Source organism: Mesoplodon densirostris, chromosome 13 (genome assembly GCF_025265405.1).
Source record: "Mesoplodon densirostris isolate mMesDen1 chromosome 13, mMesDen1 primary haplotype, whole genome shotgun sequence".
NCBI lineage: Eukaryota > Metazoa > Chordata > Mammalia > Artiodactyla > Ziphiidae > Mesoplodon > Mesoplodon densirostris.
In genome coordinates this window covers 7,805,146-7,828,989 of record NC_082673.1, presented here as the reverse complement: position 1 = coordinate 7,828,989, position 23,844 = coordinate 7,805,146, and the positions used below count along the sequence as shown (strand labels likewise).

The window sequence follows — 23,844 nt, the reverse complement described above, 5'->3', positions numbered from 1 at the left end:
ATGCTGCCATATTACAAAGATTAAAGCTTCCCTCCAATAGCCTTATTCTTAAAAGGATTTTGATATCTGTGGGGAATCCAATCCCCCATGGATGTGGAAGGACAACTGTATGTTCTCTTAACAGCAAACCTCAATTAAAATAACACTTAAAAAAATCTAATCTATGCAGTATAATATTTATTTGTTACATTACTTTTTTTTTTACAGTTTTACTGCAATATAATTGACATAAAAAACTGCACATTTAATATAAAATTTGATGAGTTTCACATATGTATGTATACCTGGTGAAGCCATCAGTCTCCCAAAAGTTTCCTCATTCCCCACTGTAATTCATCCTTTCCTTCCCCTGTACCCTAGTCAACTAATGATCTGCTTTCTGCTACTAGAGAATAGTCTGCATTTTGTGGGGTTTTATATTAATGGAATCATATAATATGTTTTCTTTTTTGTCTGTTTTTTTTTCGCACTCAGCATAATTATTTTGCGATTCATCCACTCTGCTGCATATATCAATAGCTCATTCCTCTTTATCGCTGAGTGTATTCCATTGTACGGCTGTATCACAATTTATCCATTCACCTCTCAATTGAATTGTGGGTTGTTTCCAGTTTGGCGCTATTGCAAATAAAGCCACTATGAGAGTCTGTGTATAATTTTTTGTGTAAAGCATGTTTTTCTTGGGTAAATACCTAGGAGTGAAGTGGCTAGGTGGTATGGCAAATGTACGTTTATTTTCTAAAGAAACCACCAAATTGTTTTGCAAAATGGTTGTATCATTTTACATTTCCACCAGCAGTGCGAGAGTTTCAGTTCCTCTAGATCCTTGCCACTACTTGGTAAGTTAATCTTTCCTATTTAAGTGATGTTTGACAAAACCAGAATCCCTAAGATTTTATATGCTTTCTCCTAGAATATTTTTTATATTTTTAGCCCTTGTATTTAGGTCTGTAATCCATTTCCAGTTAATTTTTGTATATGGTGTGAGGTAAGGGTTAAGGTAAATTTTTTTTGCACATGGCTATTCAATTGTTCCAGCACCACTTGATGAAAACATTACCCCACCCCCCACTGAACCTTGGCATCTTTGTCAAAAAAATTAATCGACAGGACTTTCCTGGTGGCGCAGTGGTTAAGAATCCGCCTGCCAATGCAGGGGACACGGGTTTGAGCCCTGGTCCGGGAAGATCCCACATGCCGCAGAGCAACTAAGCCCGTGAGCCACAACTACTGAGCCTGCGCTCTAGAGCCTGCAAGGCACAACTACTGAGCCCTCGTGCCACAACTACTGAAGCCCTCATGACTAAAGCCCATGCTCCGCAACAAGAGAAGCCACGGCAATGAGAAGCCTGCGCACCGCAATGAAGAGTAGCCCCTGCCTGCCGCAACTAGAGAAAGCCGTCATGCAGCAACGAAGACCCAATGCAGCAATAAATAAATAAATAAATAAATAAATAAATAAATAAATAAATACTAGTTTTAATTGTTACCACTGTAATTTTCTACTAAACTAGTGAAAACTTTCCTATACTCTTGAAAGTTTATAGAAACTATGGTCAAGGAACTGTTTTCCCATGTACTATCATTTTAAATGTAGAGCACAAGGACATTCACTGCAAATAATGATCCCTAGATATATAAGGTAAAATAAGATTGAAAAAACAACATTAGCACGACACTAATATGTAAGTCTTAGAGGTAAGCTTAGAAGTACTAACGTGATATCTACTAAACAATATTAAAAGTGTTTCAGGCCTTTAAGTAGAAATACACCTGATTAATCTACGTATATTAAGTCATATTATACACATTAAGTCATGAAGAAGGGAAAAAAATATTTTTCTGAGTTCTGCACAGATCCTTGTTTATACTGCCAAGTATTTTTGATAATACTGAACAGTGACCTAACCACCAAACGTATCAGTGGGTTTTATTTTAAATTAGTAATCAGATAAAACTACTTAAGAGTATTCTTTGAAGTATAGCTTCCAACAAAAACTATTTCAAATAATAATTTCCAATAAAGCTTATTATCTGCATTAAAAAAGACAAAAGAAACATCTTAGTATCTTAAAATTTTTATAATTTAAGAAATCAATAACTTACATTTTGGACAACGTACAAGACAGGCACTTTAACAGTTACCACATAAACAGGTACCATATAACAGCTATCCAGTCTTCATTATGTAAAAAAGCTTTAAAAGAGTCTTTTTACCTTTTATTTCCAATAAGCATAATGACCATGTTGGAATTGGAATGCTGGCGGGCATCTTCTAACCAGGTTGTCAAGTGGTTGAATGTGTCTCTTCTAAACATAAATGATAATTTGATTACTGTTTTCAAAGTATTTCCCCTAGTGGTGTACAATGAACAGTATACATTCCATTAAAGATAATTATTTTTAGCCATGTCCAAGTAGGAAACAGATTTTAAGTACAGTATCTGGAGTCAGAGCTCACTGACTATAGTTCAGTTTAGAAATTAAATGTAACCTCACTTTAAGAAATTCCAATGTATAAATATCATTACTAAATTGATCAACTTGGGGTGCTTATTCATATAAGAGAATAACTTAGTTACAGATTTCTGTAGTAAATTTAAAGTTAATTCAAGATACATAAGTTTTAAAGGCAGATAGCCAGGACATAAAGGCAAAGCTATACTTTTATTACTGATAATCATATTTATTTAGAAAAATCCTCTGCACTGACCACTGAACCAAAAAATTTCCACGTTCTCACCTTGTAATATCATACACTAGTAAAGCCCCTGCTGCACCTCTGTAATATGACCTTGTGATGGAACGAAAGGACTCTTGCCCTGCCTGTGAGGAGAGAAGAAAAGGTTGATAGTTTCCTTTAACAAACTGTCCCCTACATTTTCTTATTACTCATATGTAGAATATGGACAGGTAGGGAATGAGTGCATAAAGGAAAAGAATAAATCCTAACTTCACCAGTCTTAGGAAGAAGTCACATAATACTACTACTGCTCAAGTCAACCAGACGCACATGCAATCCACAAGCCCCCACCCCCCAAAACAAGACCTCTAAACCTTTTTTGGCAATCCCTGACAACCCAATTTACTGAATGGCTTCACAATACATGAATCATTATTAGAGCACAGAATGGACTCCTAGCAACTAAGCTCTGAAGACAAATTTGAAAGGAAGCAAATAACCCAGAGCCTCACATTCGAATTCAATAACCCACTCCCTGGGGCAGCTGTTGACACTAGAATAAATAAAGTCCATTGTAAATAAATGATGAATGACATCTTTACGCCCACCATCTGCTGGCGTAAAGGTTGTTGGAAGGCCAAGGATGCAGATTTTATCAGTTATATCATAAACTGCAGTGAGCTTTCAACAGTCATCAGATGGAATTCTTTGAGCAATCATTTTATTATGAAAAACAGAAAATGGTTCTGAATTTATGAAATTTTTTTCTCTACACTTAATCAATTTTCTCTGTTATTTGATACAAAATGCTTGTCAAAAGGCAACAGGACAAAAAGTCATCTTTATATCCACTTGTGAAAACAGACTTCAGAGATTATGCAAAATTAGTTACCTTCCCTTCTACCAGTGGTACTAATGTTCTGCTTTTTAAGAGAGGCTGGTGTGGGATATGCCTTTTGCCTCTGAGTTTAAAATTGAGACAGTTCTTATCAAAAACACTTTTTCATTTTTAATCACTTAATTTCTACCTTTGAGGAAAAATAAGCATGTAAATTAAGTAAATAAAGCCAGTTTTCACAATTTTTGTATTCAAAATCTACTAAGTCCTTGAAAAATACTCATGTTTCCATATTCTGAGTTCTGATCTCCAAGTGTAAATATTAAGCCCTTCCCACCCTCAGAACGCACATGGACAGTCAGGTTCTGCCCTGTGCTAACACTGATACTCAACGCTGTAATTCTTGTTGCTGTCCCACTACACTCCTGTCCCCCAGCCCCAGTGCCTAGCACTGGGTCTGGCACCTAGCACTGGGTCTGGCACACATCAGGCATGCAGAGAAAGCCTGCTGAGTGAAAGAATGAATTCTAACGTCTCAGTCAAATGCACAAAATGGTCATTACTCCATCCCACCTAAATGAGTGGACATCAGTAAGTCCTGACATACTAAGATTCAGTAAAAATAACTTCTCCCAAGTGGAAACTAAAGATTAGACTTTCTTTTGGTAACCCGAAAGCATTTCTGGCACTTAGAATAATGTCTTATGATAAATTAGATACTGAGAAAGCCATCACATAAAAGGGCTGTAAAAATAGCCAATTCGTTTCACAGAGTTTGAGGTTAAAACACTAGATGATACTAGTTGGAAGCATGAAATTAATTACAGTTATTTTTATATAATTTATTGAGACACATCTTTCCCAAAAAATCCTTTCAAAACTCAAGCATTATGGGAATTTCTTCTTTAACTGCTTAGCATGGGAAAATTAAGGACTAGAACAGTGTGCATTATATATACCAAGGAAGGATCATGTGGTAAACAATACAAAAAAATACAAATATTAGTTCAAAATGAAAATCAAGCTTAGGCTCTTGTATCTCCCAAGCCTAAACAATGAGCAAAGGTAAAAGTTCTTTAAATCAATCTTGGTGGGACCTTTTGTGGGAGGAGTTAAAATGAATACAGTTGACCCTTGAACAACACCGTTTTGAACTGTGTGGGTCCACTTACATGTGGAGCTTTTTTCCATGGCAAACAATACAGTACTACACAACCTGAGGCTGGTTGAATCCACGGACACAGAAGAACTGCAGATAGGAAGAACCACAGATAGGAAGGACCAACTATAAATTAGACCCAGATTTTCGACTGTGTGGGAGTTGGCAACCCTAACCCATGTTGTTCAAGGGTTAACTGTACACTGCTATAGATCTTATAGAAGAATTATAACATCTAAAACTTCAGTGTTTCCAGTCTAGATAAGAAATAGTAAAAGGGAAAAAGTTTAGGAAAAGCACATATCTATATACCATTCCCATTCCTCCTAAACTGTTTTACATAGAACAAACATGTTGCAATATGGAAATAATGTATATAATGCATCACTTTATACTGAATCCACTGAATCTGGATGGATTTTGCCCATCATTACAAAATCAAAAGCTCCAGCAAATAAAAAATGAAACATTCCAAGTGAGGGCTGTGAAGGTAACTGTGCACCTTGAAATCTAGGATCACTGTGTAATAAGCGAAGATCAGTGTTCAGAACAGTTTCCAAAATCTGGAGACCTGGCTTGTCGGGACAACACCCCACACTCTGGCCTAGCCTCTGTCAGTGGTGCTGGTAGCCTTAACATAAGTCTTGCCCGATAACGTGTTTTATTACGGCTTCTCCAGCTATAAACAAACTGTTAAACAACTAACTGCAGAAAGCTAGCCCAATGGTTATCTTGATCACATTAAAGCAAAGTAATCTAGTTTTTAAGAAGCATTTTAATATAAACCTATGCAAATTGTGATCGACTGATATTGTTTTAAATGAAAAAGAACGTCAACTTAGGGCATATAGATGTTTTTGATCCTCTTCACTATAAGATGCTGGCTTAAAGAAATTTTAGAACTTGGAACTGAACAGGATATAGAATTCTTTGTATCAAAAGAAAGGGACGCCTGGGACTTCCCTGGTGGCACAGTGGTTAAGAATCAGTCTGCCAATGCAGGGGACACGGGTTCGAGCCCTGGTCCGGGAAGATCCCACGTGCTGCAGAGCCACTAAGCCCGTGCGCCACAACTGCTGAGCCTGCGCTCTAGAGCCCGCGAGCCACAACTACTGAGCCCGCGTGCCACAACTACTGAAGCCCATGCGCCTAGAGCCCGTGCTCCACAACAAGAGAAGCCACCGCAATGAGAAGTCTGCGCACCACAACGAAGGGTAGCCCCCCTTGCCGCAACTAGAGAAAGCCCGCGTGCAGCAACAAAGACCCAACGCAGCCAAAACTAAATAAATAAATTTATAATAAATAAATAAATAAAATAAAATAAAATTTGTGCCCAGGATTTGTTTTTTTTTTTTATTAGTTTCTGCTTTATAACAAAGTGAATCAGTCATACATATACATCTGTTCCCACATCCCTTCCCTCCTGCGTCTCCCTCCCTCCCACCCTCCCCATCCCACCCCTCCAGGCGGTCACAAAGCACCGAGCTGATCTCCCTGTGCTATGCGGCTGCTTCCCACTAGCTATCTACCTTACGTTTGGTAGTGTATATATGTCCATGCCTCTCTTTCGCTTTGTCACACCTTACCCTTCCCCCTCCCCATATCCTCAAGTCCATTCTCAAGTAGGTCTGTGTCTTTCTTCCTGTTTTACCCCTAGGTTCTTCATGATATATATATTTTTAAATTCCATATATATGTGTTAGCATACGGTATTTGTCTTTCTCTTTCTGACTTACTTCACTCTGTATGACAGACTCTAGGTCTATCCACCTCATTACAAATAGCTCAATTTCATTTCTTTTTATGGCTGAGTAATATTCCATTGTATATATGTGCCACATCTTCTTTATCCATTCATCCGATGATGGACACTTAGGTTCTTTCCAGCTCCGGGCTATTGTGAATAGAGCTGCAATGAACATTTTGGTACATGTCTCTTTTTGAATTATGATTTTCTCAGGGTATATGCCTAGTAGTGGGATTGCTGGGTCATATGGTGGTTCTATTTGTAGTTTTTTAAGGAACCTCCATACTGTTCGCCATAGTGGCTGTACCAATTCACATTCCCACCAGCAGTGCAAGAGTGTTCCCTTTTCTCCACACCCTCTCCAGCATTTATTGTTTCTAGATTTCTTGATGATGGCCATTCTGACTGGTGTGAGATGATATCTCATTGTAGTTTTGATTTGCATTTCTCTAAAAAAAAAAAAAAAAAAAAGAAAGGGACTCCTAACAGCAGCTAAGGGTATAAAGGAAAATGCATTTCATGAGACAGGAACTAAGTGAACAGCACCAGAAAAACCCGGTTGGGGTGGCCAGAGTAGACCGTGAGCCGCCAACTCACAATACAGCTCTGTGATTTCTGGAAAAAAAAAAAAAATCAGCAAGATACCAGATATGCAAAAAAGCAGTACAGAAAAGTCCGCCTCGGGAGATAATAGCCATGCTCATTTTGAGGATACTTACTACTAAAATTAGAGCCACAGAACACGTGTGAAAAAGAAGCCTTGTAGTCCTCCATTTTCCATGTGATTGTTAAATTAAATAAACTTGATTCTTTGCCCCAATACCTTTAAAATTGACCTCCAATTGCCAGATAAAGATTCCCCCAAATTGGCTTCCCCATGTGCCTAAGTCTTTCTGTTGAAACAATTTTTGTAGTAACCAGTCTGGCAACTTAACTCCTCCTCCTCTTCTGTTATCTCCATAATATACAACTTCACACACATCAAGCTACTGTTAAAAAAATCTCTACCCTGAATGTAAGTCCTAAGCTCTTGGGAATCTGATCTCTATTTGTTTCTCTAGAATTTTATATTATTATTCAATAAAAGTCTTGTTCATACAGCCATTTTTTTTTCTACTGGTATTCTGCCCGTATTCTGAATATTCCTGCTTTTGTGCCTCTGTTTAACTCTTTGCCTGAAAATCTTTCTCCTCTATCTATTTATCCAATTTCTATTCCCTTTGAGGACCAGTTCAAGCCCCCTAATCTTCTCACAAAGCTAGGAAGCTTGCCTACCACAGCCTATACTTATCCTTTTCTCCTCACAAATCCAAAAGCAATTTCATGTGATCATTTGGTTCTAATACTATTGATTAGATAAAATGAACACACTGCTCAAACGCTTATCTTTTTTCCTCCTTAGTTCTCCTTGAGGGGTAGCCTAACTCAGAACACTGAAGTATATTTATAGTGGACACTCAAATATGTTATCCTGATTGATCCCAAACAGCCAATAAAGTTAGAAAATTAAGATATGTGAGAATTAATATTACAGTAATACCTCTTACTTTCATTGTTAGTCATTTATCTAACAACTCCAGCTACAAAGAACACAGCCAAGAGCCAAAAAGAAAAAGGATTTCTAAGTAGCCAAATAAGTTGTCCAGTGCTCAAGCATGGAATCTCAAGTACTTTACTAAACAGACTCAACTTAAAAATCTAGACCTGTGATCAAGGAACTGCTATCATCGAGGAAAAAGATTTTGAAATCTACACGGTTGGGACGACAGCAAGATTAGTAAGAATCACGGTAATTTTTAAGCTGCCTCAGTGACCACAGCAAGGATGGAGAAAAAGTCAACTGGGACTATTTAATTCTAGGTCTTTTAAGGGAGTTTCATACAGAAATTAAAGTAGATTCTGGGAAGAGAAATAAAGGTTGTGAACATCTAGGAAAGAAGAGATGTTGAATGCTTTAACAAATTTAAGAATAGTTACTTTGAAAAAAGACTCAGGATGCAATTGCTGACTTCAGATTCTTCTAACACTGCCATGTAAGAGAAACTGGAGACCACAGGTAGGAGGCAGACATTAATGTAGAATGACATGTTGAAGAGTTTCCTGTCCCTGTGGTTGTTCAAGAAAATGTTGATAAACAGCTGCCAAAGGAGGTGAAACAGCTGGACCTCCAAAGGCCTCTCAACTCCTGGGGCTGGGGGGATGGGAGCAAGAGGACTGGCAGAGGCAGGACTGCTTCTCAGGGCTTGGCTCCAGGCTCTTTCTCTAGCCCCCCCTGAATTCTGGTCATCCATCCTCACTGCTCCATTGAGACAACAAGAATTCTCATTTTGGGGGTAAGAAGGTAGATATGAACTGACACATTTTACAAAGGACCAAAAAAATGCCTGTGATTTCCTGAAAAGGTACTTTTAGCATATAGGTTTCACATGATTTTTTACATAGTTTCACTAACTTTTATTTGATGGGAAAAATATTTGTCAGTCTAATGTAAGAATATTTTCAGGGAAGGTGAACAGACACATGGACTTAAAACATCCATACTACAAATTTTGGGGGGAGAATAAAATTTGGATATGCTGGGAAGGCAACTGAAAAAGTAACAAAAAGCAAAAGACAAGCAAGAATAGAAAAAGGTGGGTAAAAACTGGATGAGGGTCTGAGAGTGAGAATGGAATTGGGTACAAGGCATGTTTCTCCTTTGACTTACCTTGACATCAGATACCAGGAATATCAAACATTTGACTTCCCGTAAAAGAAAAAAGGTTACAACAGGGGTAGCGGAAAGTGCTTTAAAGGATACACTGATAACTATTATCACTGCTTCTGGCAAGGCCTTCAAGGAGTATCTGTTGGCAGCTGTACTTACTATTTTTGAAAGAAAGCAAAGATGCTAGATGTGGAAATTTTGCAAGGAAAACCCCTTATATTTATTTATTTTTTTATTGTGAATGGAAACAGATATACAATGGATGACAAACATCCTAAGATACTGAGACTCAGTCATTGGGAACTAAATTTCAGTTTCTTAAGGCTGATGAAACAAACCATAACATTTGGCAAATTACTCCCTGAAGGACTCTGGGATGGGTTTGTAAATATTCTGGGCCAGGAACAGCCATGACCCTTGCTACTAAAAACACAGCTTGCTATACAAATGTATAGAAACACTGAAAAACATTAACGATATGGGAAACTGTGTTTCACTAGATATAAACTAAGTGTGGGAGCAACCTTAATGTGTCAGATAACATCTATTAAAGAGTTTCGGAAGTTAGCTATGAAAGAAGAAAACCAATGATAAGAGGAAAACCTGTAGGGCAGAGACTCAAGAAACTTTCATAAGTTAACAGAGCTTTCTGAACAGTCCTTAAAATCTGGAACAGGCCATGGTTCCTAGCACCCTCCATCTGGAAGCCCTGGAATTCTTTTTGGGGGGGTCACGATGTCTTCAAAGACACCAGTCTCTCCCTGTTAGACAAAGGGGAAAGAAGACCACCCCCTGCCCTTCAGAGGAAGTGTGAACAAGAGGGTTGTTTTTGTTCTATTCCCCTTTCATACTGTCCAGCATAAGTAATTATTATAGATTTCTTTTGAAAGATCACTGCAGGTAAAACAATTAACTCATAAGCTAAGGGGAAAATAGGTACTTATCAAAAGAAGGCATGTCTAGTTAATCTAGAAAACAACTGGGGAATGAATGATTTGTTCAAGTTTCGAAAAGAGGGGAGGGATTATTTAACAGAATACCTTAAGGACAGAAGAGCAACTGAATAAACAAAACGAACTACAATGAGGTGGTTTGTGCCTAAAATATCACACAATTTTTATTACTATATTAATCTTTCCTTTTGAAACCATGTACTTTAGTAGATGGTATCTTTTCAGCACTTCCAATGGTCCTAAAGTTGCTTAGACAGAATGAGATAGATACTTCACTCATTCATTCAGTAAAATTTACCAAACGTTGCATCAACCAGTATAAACTAAGAATACAAACAAGGCACAAAGTTGAATAAGACATAGATGGTTCTTTCCCTCGTGATGCTTATTCTGAGGAGGGTAAATATGGGAACAAAAAAACTCTGATAACAACGGGGTAAGAGCTATAACAGAAATATGCATAAAATCTTATGGGGACAACCAGCTATCCCATGGGGGTCAGAAAGGCTCCACAAGTACTGATATCTGAGCTACGCTTAAACAGAAAAGGGGGAAAAAGTACTTCAAGCAAAGCAGGTGTTTATGCAAAGTACAAGGTATGAAAAACATCTTTATTAAAGAATAGCAAGTAGTTTGGTTCACACTACGCTGCAGGATGTGTGCTGCACAAGCTTATTAGCTAAGGAAGCAAGTTGGTTTATGTTAAAACAATCCTTCTGAAAAAGAAGTGAAACTTTTAATACAGAAGTAGAAAATACTTCCTTTTGGTTAGAGATCATTAATTTTAAACCTTTAGGAAAGAAGGGACTGTGCATATTTTACTTTTTGTCTTGCATGGAAATGCAGTTTTGAAGTCATGTCGCCTCAAAGAATATAAATCCAGAAAGTTATGAGACGCTACTGGCTGGGAGGGGAAAACACTAAGAAATGGTAAAAGCATAAATCTTTACTGCAAAAAGAGGAAATAAGCAAGCACAAAAACACAGAGTCCAATGTATGACTCTGGGACTGAGCAAGATAGAGATTTGGGGTTTTCCATTTCAAGGATGATTGTGTGGTGCATGGGAAGGATCAGCCTTCAGAAACTTGGTCTTCCTGCGAATCCAGTCTGTGAGACTGAATATTCTTCAAGGTGCCTTCCTTCAATAATGGCTATTAAAGGTGACAGGTAAGACACTAAGACTGCATGATTAGGGGAAAAAAAAAAAAAAAAGACCGGGGTATATGATGATAAAATTCCCCGTACTTTATATTTCATTTACTAGTTTAGAGAGATGCTCTTTGCAGGAGACCTTTTGGTTTTTCTCAGCTGGGGTTCTGTGAAGAATTAAGTCCTAACTGCCCTAAGGTAGTGGTACTCAAATTGTGATCCCTGACCCTGGGGAATCCCTGAGTCCTTAAGGGTCCATGAGATCCTCCACTTCCCAACTACCTATTTGTGTGAGGTTATATTTTCTTCATATACTTCAACAAAACAACACATAAGACTCAATACAGGGGCAGATAGGAGAATCCAGCTGTCTTCTACGAAGCAGACAGTAAAGAGATTTTTCAAAAGGTAACAGAATGGCACTCTTCACACTGGAAAAATATAGTTTTTTTGTTTGGGAAAAACAGTTAACTTCCATAAAAACTGCATCATTTATCCTAACATACAATGAGTTTATTATGGTTATTCTACAATGAGTTAATCATTAACTATTTAGTAAGTTTCTCAGTTCTAATTTCTAATATGGTAAATATTGACAGCTATAAGCCACACATGCAAAGGCTCTTTGAGGTCTTCGCTAATTTTTTAAAGTATAAAGGGATTCTGAAACAAAAAAGTTTGGGAACCTCTACCTTAAAGCATCCATTATACATAATAAAGTAACTTCTCTTTTATGCATAATATAGGAAGACAAAGAAAACAGTCACTCAAATAATTTTCTGTGGTTCAGATGAGAAACTGCCATTAAAACACGACAGAACAAGATATGTAATAGGCACTCAATGAATATAAATGACAGAATCAGGAGCTGGAGTAAGGTAGCTTCAAGTGGTTGGAACTAAATCATACGTTTAAAATAAATGAATACACTGTCAGCTCAAGTGACTCTATCGTATTGACATTCACATATTTTACTTCTTAGGTATATGTTAGACATACTGCTTGTTTTTCTTAAAAACACAGTTTCTAGAGCATTTCTGTTTAGATCCCATAGACTGAGCATTTGCTCAAATATGTTCACCAAAACCTGACACCTCGGGTACCGCTGTTTGAAAACACTGCATAATAAAAATGAATCTTTTCTGGTACCACATATTCCATCATGGCTGCAGGGGCGCTGGTGTCTAACAAACCATAACAAGCATAAAATAACATTAAAACAGAACAAACGTATAATGTAATTTTATAAAACAACTTTATTGAGGTCACACAGTGTATTTTTGCTATACTTACTGTATCCCAAATCTGAAGTTTTATCTGTTTCCCATCAATGGTTATCATTCGAGCACCGAACTCTACACCTGAATAGGACAGAAAATGTTTTGTTATACAAACTAGTGGGTATTTAACATTTAAGGAGTTTTTAAAAAAGGTGGTCTATTTCTAGCACGTTATGCCAAGTGATATACAGATTAACAAATACAGCTCCTATCCTTAGAAAATGTATAAGCTAAGGCAGAGGCTAAGGATATAATTGAAACACTAAGATATCTGAGTCTAGTGTAGTCAAGAAACCAACTGTGGTCTTCATGTTTTGCAGGCTCTGTAATATTTAAAAAATCTGGAAATGAGATTCAAGAACCATAATTATTAATCACAAATATTAAAATTTCTTAAAAACTATTAGTGTGGTATAAAATTCACTAAAACGGACAGATGAATTTCAACATTGTCTTGGTTCCCAGCATGGGTTATCAACTAGGAAAGAAATCTCCAAATCCACCCACTAGAGATGACCACTGTTTAAACATATTTTCAGACATTGCTCCATGAATAAAATACCCACAGAAGTATACAATTTGATATAAATGGGAACACATAAATGCTGTTCTGCAATTTGCTTTTCAGTCACTGTGTCATCAACATTATTCTGTACCACAAAGCATCTTTACGAGTCAAAAAATATATAAAACGATACTATTGTTTTTGATGGCTGCATAATATTCCTGTGTGTGTGTGCTATCTCTATACATACATGCATTTTATTAAGTTGGTTACTCTATTGCTAGAAATTTTGGTTGTTCTCAAATTTTCACTAAGTAGTTGATGCTGAAATGAATTTTTTTTTGTTGTTGTTGTTGTACGTGGGCCTCTCACTGCTGTGGCCTCTCCCGTTGCAGAGCACAGGCTCCGGACGCGCAGGCCCAGCGGCCATGGCTCACGGGCCCAGCTGCTCCGCGGCATGTGGGATCCTCCCAGACCGGGGCACGAAGCCGTGTCCCCTGCGTCGGCAGGCGGACTCCCAACCACTGCGCCACCAGGGAAGCCCTGAAATGAATTTTTCAACTTATTGTTATGATTTTTGGCAAATTACAGGAAATAGGATTGCAGGTCAAAGGGAATACAAACTTCACACTTATCAGTTTACTACTCTGGCTTTTTTCCCTGCATGTATCAGCTCTTTTGAAAGTACTCATTTAATCATCAAAACAGGAAGAGGAGAAAAAGAGGGGGTAACTTCAGAATAGCAAACAACTGTGAAGGTGACTCTGCAAGAAGTCTATCACTCACATTATACCACATCATTACTGCTTGGAGTGTGTTCTATCAGTATTTACATCAGAGTCAGGGTGAAGGGAAGACACACATGGACCCCAGAAACCATATGTCATCCTGGCAGAAAAACAGCTTTGAGTTAGTTGCCTAGGAAAGGGCATACTGCCCAGTGCCAGAATTCCATTTAAGCATCTCCTATAATTCCCCCAACTGTGACTAGGAGAGTGAGTACAAAGGTAACTTAGCCTCCCAGGATATGTAACTTGATGGAGTTTCTACTCTGTATTTTATTACTTATTCCATCCTAGGGGCATAGTCAATACAAAGAAACTAACGGTATGTTTCTTAGACTCAGAAATACAGGAAAGTCAAAGAAAAGGGACCTAGGAGTCATGATGTACTAGAATGAAAAATGCAAAACTATAAAACTATGTCATATAAAACCATTACAGTGGGGCTTCCCTGGTGTGGCGCAGTGGTTGAGAGTCCGCCTGCCGACGCAGGGGACACGGGTTCGTGCCCCGGTCCGGGAAGATCCCACATGCCGCGGAGCGGCTGGGCCCGTGAGCCATGGCCGCTGAGCCTGCGCGTCCAGAGCCTGCGCTCCGCAACGGGAGAGGCCACAGCGGTGAGAGGCCTGCGTACCGCAAAAAAAAAAAAAAAAAAAAAAAAAAAAAACCATTACAGTGTTTACATATTTATCTACATGCATTTATTCATACATACTGTGTGCCACAGGGTGGGGGGCACCCAAAACAACCATCCACCAGCTTACTGTTAGCAACACGAAAACGAGTAGCTGAGGAAAGAAGCCAGTGACTAAGTATGGGACAAATGTTCTTTGAAATATCCAGTATTTAAAAGGAATGTTCTAAAGTAGAAAATTCTACGCATCAGCAAGATAGTTGTCAAAATGGAGGCCTTTTCATGAATCTATTGTTTATAGCCACTGAGAGAAATCCTATTTTTCCTTCCACTGTCATGGATGGGTTTTTAACCACAATCCAAAAACATCTGCATGGCTCAATGGGATTCAAGATTTCTTAAATCCAATGCATAATGTCAAATTTGATGGAAAACAACTGCAAATTAGAAACAGACCCTTGACTGATACCAAGGGTGGGCAGGTAAGGGCAAGCAGATGTTCCTTCTCTAGAAATGACATCCTGGGCAGAGGGATAAAGATACTAACTTTTTTTTTAACATCTTTATTGGAGTATAATTTCTTTACAGTGGTGTGTTAGTTTCTGCTTTGTAACAAAGTGAATCAGTTATACATATACATATGTTCCCATATCTCTCCCCTCTTGCATCTCCCTCCCTCCCACCCTCCCTATCCCACCCCTCTAGGTGGTCACAAAGCACCGAGCTGATCTCCCGGTGCTTTGCGGCTGCTTCCCACTAGCTATCTATTTTACATTTGGTAGTGTATATATATCCATGCCACTCTCTCACTTTGTCACTGCTTACCCTTCCCCCTCCCCGTATCCTCAAGTCCATTCTCTAGGAGGTCTGTGTCTTTATTCCCGTCTTACCCCTAGGCTCTTCATGACCTTTTTTTTTCCCCTTAGATTCCATATATATGTTGTTAGCATACAGTATTTTTTTTTTCTCTTTCTGACTTACTTCACTCTGTATGACAGACAGACTCTAGGTCCATCCACCTCACTACAAATAACTCAATTTCGTTTCTTTTTATGGCTGAGTAATATTCCATTGTATATATGTGCCACATTTTCTTTGAGGGATAAAGATACTAAAATTGACTGGCAACCATTCCATCATCTGCTGTAGGACGGCTGTTATGGTCTCTGCTTCCTGGCCTCTTACGATGCTTCATTCCTGCCCGTTCCCAAGTCCACGTCCCTACCCTCCTGTGGGTTCTATATAAAACTCCATATATTCCCTTTCCTTAACTTAAGCCGTAATTGAGTTTTGGTATATTTATCACTTTATTCAAAGTAAATACACAAGAGATTACTGAAGCTTAAAAAGTCCTTAAACAAAGATTTTGCCCCTAAAAACATACCTAATTTTAAAGACATGTTACATGAAAATCAGGATTGGTTCTAAAGGAGGTAAATATAATAAGATTGCTATTTTAAATTCACTTATTAATAAGGTCAGGACAGAGAATAAAAAAACAAGAGGTCAAGAAACTAGTTAAAAGGCTACTATATTATCCAGGAATGAGATAAAGAATGATGATAAGAAGATAAAGAATGGTGTATACATCTCCAAAGAAAAAACTGACAAGCACTGTTGATCACTGAAAAACTATGATTTTTGTTTTCCTATCAAGTGAAACAGAAACAAAGGATTCAATTTCAGCCTCAAAAACATTAACTCTTTCCCATTTACCTTCTCATAACTGGGTTCAATGCAGGTTTTACCTTTGTATTCTATGTGGCAAAAGAAAATACTGAAACCCGAAGTGTCCTAGAACTCTCAGAAGCAAACAAAAAACCCCAAAACCTCATACTTCTCTTGTGGATTGTAAAAAATTTTATTAAACTTTCTCCCTAAGTATATATATGCTTGAGAATCTCATTTAGAAAGTTTTCCTTCTCTTTTTCTTTTTTTTTAATGGGATAAACCATCATCCCCTATGGCCTTGAGGCTCTCTTCCCAGATACATTTTCAATTAACAGCCAATTTGGCTGCCAGAGAAACTATCTGTGGAACCAAAGGCCAGGCCTCATTTACCTGACACAGTCAGGGAGTGATGCTTATTTTCTTCATATATGTTAGTCACTTTCAACCTTCCAGGACAAAATACTCTGAAGGTAAATACACACTTTCTAAACTACCTCTAGATCATTACCATCCTTGTAGAGTAAGTACTTGCATCCTTGCACAGTATCCATTTACTGAGCATTCAATAATCGATGCCTACTAATTGTGTGACCCTGAGCAAGCTAAGTTATTAAATGTCTTCTGTGTTTTAGTTTCTCTTATTTGTAAATGGTATTAATGATATCCATCTCATAAATTTTTTTCAAGATTAGAAGAGTTATTACATATGTGGAATCTAAAAAATGATACCAATGAACTTATTTAAATAGAAACAGACCTAAGGACATAGAAAACAAACTTCTGGTTACCAAAGGGGATAGCGGCGAGGGGGCAGGGGGAGGTGCATAAATTAGGAGTTTGGGATTAACGTAAACACACGACTGTATATAAAACAGGTAAACAACAAGGACCGACTATATACCACATGGAACTATACTCAGTATCTTGTAATAACCTATAATGGAAAAGAATCTGAAAAAGAACATATATATATGTACGTATAACTGAATAACTTTGCTGTACACTTGAAACTAACATAACACTGTAAATTAACTATACTTAAATGAAAAAAAAAGTTACTACATACAAAACAAGTGCCTGGCACACAGTAAATATTTGGTATGGGTCCACTGTCATTACTATTTTATATTATACCCTCCTCTGTTCATCACGCAAAGGCAAGCACGCAGCAGAATCAAGACACTGCCTTGTGCCTATTTTAGCAAATCACTCCAACATTCCTTTAAAAAACACGTGCTAATTACCTTCTAAATTGTTTTTATGTCAGAAAAATAAATTCTTGTGATGGGTGTCACAAGGTAAAGTAGTCAGGGTCCAACCAGAAAAACAGAAACCATACGTAGGTACTTAAAACAGAGGGGATTTAAAGTAGGGAACTGGTTGCATTCAAGGAAGGGCTGAGAAGCCCAAGGAGCAGAGGGCAAAGCAACCCAGAGATTAGGAACAGCCGGAAGCTGCTGCTGTCCCTAGGCCTGGGGGCAGAGAGAAACCAGGGCTCCCAGAGCCCAGGAGCCAGACCACCAGTGGGCCTGTCAGGCAGGGGCTGTGGCTGAAGCCACGGAGGGCACACAGTTAACCCCAGCAGAGAGGGGGGAAGGCCCTCAGCTTCCCTTTGCTTTTAGCCTCCTAACTCCCAGCGCCTCGCATCAGCGAACCCAGAGGGAAGCCAGCTGGCACAGTTACAGGGGTTACAGTTTTCTGAAACCTCCCTCTGGTGCACGCCCCCTCACACAGGCCCCCACAAGTAGAGCCTGTGCCCATTTCTAACAGCAGTGAGGCTCAGGCCCATCCGCCCAATCAGGTGTGCCCTAACAACCAGAAATTTACACGAAAGCTTCAACGAAAAGGAAGGCACTTTTGTCTAATACCCTATATGAAAAACAACTGGCTAGTTGTCTCGGGACCGAATCCTGCCTAAGAGACGGCCTCAAGGTTCAGACCTACGGAGCAAAGAGCAGATCCTACGCAAAGATGAGCTCACCAAAGCTAAACTGCCCCGTGAGGATCGGCATGAGAGAGCAGTACCTGCTTCACCCATTATTATTGGATATCATTAAAACTATCAAAATGAAAATGGAATCTGCATGTTCTTATTGACAGTAGCCAGTAAGGAAAGATTTTAATACATCTACAAAGTACATGTGGCTTGGTTGAATACTATTAACTGATCTAATAATTTGATTCATAAACTCTACCTTCGATGTGGTATTTTAAAAATACACAGGACATGAGAATCAACTTGTTATGAGTAGTGAGTTAATCATATCTATAGAACATAAGCAGTCACTGGCTGAAAAGATACATTAAGCTATCAACTGCAAAGTTTAACTAGATTTCCAGTTACCTTGTTTCTTCATGGTTGACTAATCTCTAATTGTTACTGGGCTACAGCCATAGAGGAATAATCTAGATTCTTTAGCTTTCAGAGTATAAATATAATTTTTTTTAAACAGATAACAACCCTGAAACAGTATGCTTAAAGTTTTTAGTTTTTCACTTAATTTTACACTTTTGCATATTAATGAATAATACCACTAATAATAAAAACTAGTGTAGCTAATAGTAATAACAGCTAACATTTGTTGACCACTCCTTACCAGTAACTGTCTCATTTATTCTTCACAATTGAGGAAACTAAAAAATGCTTGATGGTAGTTTTTCTCAATTAATAATTATAGGTAAGCCTAAAGCACTTAACATGCTGCCAGGCACCGTTTCAATGCATCATATTTATTAACTCATTTACCGTTCAGAATAATTTTGTGAGATGGTTACCACTATTTTTCTCATTTTACAGATAAAGAAACTGAGGCATGGAGTGGGAAAGTGGCTTGCCCAGCTAGTTAGCAGCAGAGCCCTGATGTGAACTCTGACAAAGTGGTCCAGAGTCTCTGCTCTTAACCCCTCCCTATGATATACTGTCTCTCAATCAACTGTTTTATCATTAAATACAATCAAAATCAAGTATTAATGTCTTGCTGCATTCCAACCACTTTTAAAGAGTTGGGGAACATTATTTTTACTATACATACTTGTATTTTTTTAAAGTGATGGAGACTAAACTCTGTACAGCAACAAATGTAGTTTCACTGATTTCTGACTCATCACTGATGGAATGAGCCCTCTAGCACATTCCACTCCCACTACCCAAAACTTCTAAATGCTTCTCATCTCTTTATAAAACTTACCAATAGTAAGGTCATGTACTGGCTGAAACCTCTTGTCTGTAAACTGTAGCAATAAGCATGATTTACCAACACCTGAAAGTTAAAAGAAAAAAAATTTAAGGGACAAAATTCACAGAAATTAAGAAATACTTCGTAAGAGTACTTGGAAAAGAGGCAGCTAGGCTTTCTGGTGCTCTGAGAACAATCTGCCATGATTTTTCAGTGCTCTCATTTCTTGGGGAATTAGAGGACTGATGATTTGGGTGAAAGGTGTTGACCAATCCAAAACACCCTTTTCATCCTTTTGCATTCATCCAGCATTTCAATCTGAGAGTGGCAGCAATTCCCGGGGAAAACCAACCAGATCCTCCCAGCAGCCCCACAGGACTCATGCAGTGAAGTGTTCATGCGCTTCTGTTTTTTCTGTAGTAGTGAAAATATTTTAAAAACATAGTACTTTCCTCTTTTTATAGTTTATCTTATCTTAGTCTCCTACAAACAAACAAACAAGTAAGTGTTCGGGATCTACTTTTCTGGGAAAAGCTGCTCACTCTATCTTCTGGCTGATCCATTTCAGGATCGATTCTAACCTGAATTGCATTCCTTCACGCTATTATTGAGGTCTTGAATAACTTCCAAATTCCCAAATTAAAGGCAACTTTTCTATATACATCCTACTTGCCCTCTGAGGAGAACTGAATATTGAATACCACACCACTTCCTGCTCATTTTCAGGCCCGTAACCTCACACTAGACCAAATCTGCTTACTTGGTAGCATCCTGCACTTACAAAACAAAAGGCAGTCATCATTTATTCATTCATTCACTTACTCAAGAAGTCTTCATCGAATGCTAACTGTGCACATGGAAAACTGATATGCTTCCTTCCTTACAATCTAGCTCAGGGAGAGAAATTAAACAGAATGAGTGTGCAAATAATCTACACGAACTGTAATCTGAAATAATTATAATGACTGCCATTTGAAAGAAGAAAATAAAATTCTATGAGGAAGAGTAACAAAAGAGACTAAAGGGCTGGAGAAGGTCTTTCTTAAGAGACGCAAACTAAACTGTTCAATGTCTTCTAGATTATCCACTCAATGAGAGAAGGACAACGAATACCTTGTCACTTGCTGCCTGTCTTAAGGCAGAGATAAGTCACCTAATAATTTTGCTGAATGACTGGCCCTAGTGTCAAATGCTATAATGATTGTCAAAATGCCCAGTAACAAATCAAATACATGGTCTACTGTGTGTGTGTGTGTGTGTGTATGTGTATGTGTATATGTGTGTGTGTGTGTGTGTGTGTGCATGGTGTGTTTTAGGAACTATTTTATTTGTTCAAAGTTTTTTGAATGTTTTAAGATTCTAGTTAACTGAAAATAAATTGGAATTTCAAAACATTTGACCTTGGTTTTCTTCTTTTTCTTTTATCCACAATTTCTCTTTTACATTACAAAAGGAAAAAAACTCCTTAGATTTCTAACACCCTGAATAACCTTTCAGATCTAGGAGAGAAAGAAAAGAAATTTTTCTGTAGTTCTTTGTGTGTTTTTAAAAATTTTATATTAGAGTATAGCCAATTAACAATGTTGTGATAGTTTCAGGTGCACAGCAAAGGGACTCAGACATACATATACATGTATCCACTCTCCCCCAAACTCCCCTCCCATCCAGGCTACCACATAACATTGAGCAGTGTTCCCTGTGCTATACAGTAGGTCCTTGTTGGGTATCCATTTTAAATATAGCAGTGTGTACATGTCAGTCCCAAACTCCCTAACTATCCCTTCCCCCCATCCTTCCCCCTTGGTAAACATAAGTTTGTTCTCTAAGTCTGTGAGTCTGTTTCTGTTCTGTAAATAAGTTCATTTGTAACAGAAAATTATTTTTTAAGTGTTAAAGTACAAAACAGGTGAACAACTGAGATGTGAATCTTCAGTTCTGTTTTAAAAAAAGAGGCTTTATTTTTAAAAGCACTTTTATAGGTTCATAGCAAAACTGAGCAGGAAGTACAGCAAGTTCTCATATACTCCCTGCCCCAGGGGAGCACAGCCTCCTTCCCTATCAACATCCTGCACCACAGCGGTAACTAACACTGGTTACAACTGATGAACGTACACTGACACAGCATCACTTAAAGCCCTCAGTTTACATCTGGGTTCATTTTCGGTGCCGTCCGTTCCATGGATTTTGACAAATGTACAGTGTACCCACCATTACAGTACCATACAGAATAGCTTCACTGCCCTAAAAATCCCCTACGCTCTGCCTGTCAGTCCCTCCCTCACTCCTAGCCCACTAATCTTCTTACTGTCTCCATAGTCCTGCCTTTTTCTGATTGTCATATAGCTGGAATCATACGGTATTTTAGCTTTTTCAGATTGGCTTCTTTCACTTAGCAATATGCAATTAAGATTCCTCTGTCTCTTTTCTTTATTTCTATTTTTAACATTAGAAATTTCCCCATATGGTATAGAAAAAAATTATAATTAGAAATCACAGACTTTATTACTGAGGGACCTCAAGAATCATCTCACAGTCTGATAATCATTTAAGTGATACAAGAGCCTGAAACACTTTTCTTACCTCACAACAGAGTATGGATTGCTCTAGCAATAACAATACCACTTATTCTGACCAAATACTGACTTCACTTTCAAGACACCGTATTCTTTCTTCAGGTAATCAAAGTATCTTTCAATGCAGAGAACATATCCAAGTGCCACTGTGGTGTTTCCCAAGTCTCCTTAATCACCTATCTGTAGATCATTTGTCAGGATCGGTTAAATTTACAGGTAGCTCATCTTATTCAATATATGTTGACTTCTACTATTTTAATTCTGGATAAAATACTTGGGGTTTCTGGCTCACAATCACCAACACTTCCAGATTGCCAAATTGAATTAGCTAGTCTTTTGCTCAGTCCTCAATTTATTTGATCCAGAAACAGGATCTGTTTATGCCCATAAAATATTTCCATATAGTTTATCTACCTACAACCTCCTTGAAAATGATTGCTTCTGGCTTTATCAGGCTATAATCACCTCCTTGGTCCCTTAATTCTGTGACAACTGCTCTTCCTCTTCCATACAAGCCTTAAATACTGGAGGTTTCACCACCATCTCATATTGGTTATCTTTTCTCTTCAGCTGAGAGAACTAATCCAGTTCTACAGCCCCAACCTACACCTATAAATTAGTCAGTGATAACCAAATCCATCTCTCCAGCCACCATCTTAATTAATTTCACTTTTATTATATCCAACTGCCTACTGAACATGTCCACTTTAATTCCTTCAGGGCTGAAACTCAAACTTCCAAAACCGAATCCATTCCTTTTCATTTTCCTGCCTACCATCCTTCCAACAATTCAGAACAAACTCAGCATCTCCTTCAGTATTTCCTTATCTCTGGAGTTGGTGCCCAGTGCACCACACCAACAAGAAAATCACAGTCATCCTTAATTCCTCTTCCTCCTTTATCACCTACAGCTAATGGCTCACCAATCTCATCAATTCTCTCAGAAACACCTTGAATTCCATGCTCTCCCCTCCTCTGAATCCTCAGTGCTCTAGTTCTGGTCCTAGACATGATCTTTCTGCCTTTAGCCTTTGCCCTTTCTCCAACCTACCTGTATAAACCTCTGTGAAATTTTTGCTAAAATGCACATGATTAACCGGCTCTCACGGAATATTGCTTAAAATATAAAATTCAAGCCCTTCAAAACAGTAAACAAGGTTCTTTGCATTTAGGCTGAAAAACTGTTACTCCAATAGATCATATTATCATACCACAGTCTAGAGGCCCTAGATTTAAGCATAACACACCATCTCCTGTCCTCTGAAATGACACCATGTTCTTCCCCCATATCTCTTACCAAGGAACACTTCACTCCTTGGCAACTGTAACCTCATGCTTAGAGATTCCAGCTTAGGGATTCCTATGCCTTCTTCACTAAAGCATTCCTGTTCCAAAGATGCTACCAATCCTCAGGCGGAACTAATGGTACACTGTATTTCCATAATATTTCATTTATGCCTCAAAACCCTGGTCAGAATCCCAGCTCTGTCACTTTACTAGCTGCAACATGGGGCAAGTACTTGACCTTTCTGAGCTTCAAAATCCTATCTATAAAATGGGGGAAACTCCTACACTTTGGTGAACTGCTGTAAGAATCAAATGAAATAAATAAATGTAAAAGGGCCCCTCTACAGTGCTAGTTACCTGTGTCCAGTTCCTAAACATTCCTTGAGCTGTTTATTTAGGACATGTGCCTTTTTCTATATGCATGATATACTTCAATAAAAATAACAACATTACGGTCTTTCATATGCATCAGCTTGCCTAGGGCCCTCTTCAGTTATTCAATCAAAGACTAATCTGGGTGTTGCTGTGAAGGCATTTGGTAGACATAATTAAAGTCCATAATCAGTTGTGTCTGGTATAAGATAGAGGTCCAGTTGCATTCTTTTGCATGTGGCTGTCCAGTCGTCCCAACATCATTTAATGAAGAGACTGTCCTTTCCCCCACTGTGTATTTTTGGCTCCTCTGTCATAAATTAATCG

General features: G+C 38.2%; 1 protein-coding gene across 1 annotated transcript in view; it reads right to left on the bottom strand.

Moving 5' to 3' along the window:
* Positions 1-23,844, bottom strand: part of RAB2A (RAB2A, member RAS oncogene family) — a 74,982-nt gene that overhangs the window by 27,780 nt on the left and 23,358 nt on the right. The window contains exons 2-5 of the mRNA XM_060116233.1: positions 19,298-19,369; positions 12,531-12,598; positions 2,744-2,826; positions 2,218-2,310 (exon numbers count right to left, since the gene is read on the bottom strand). Coding sequence (XP_059972216.1) covers positions 2,218-2,310; positions 2,744-2,826; positions 12,531-12,598; positions 19,298-19,369 — 316 coding nt within the window. The remainder of the gene's footprint in view (positions 1-2,217; positions 2,311-2,743; positions 2,827-12,530; positions 12,599-19,297; positions 19,370-23,844) is intronic.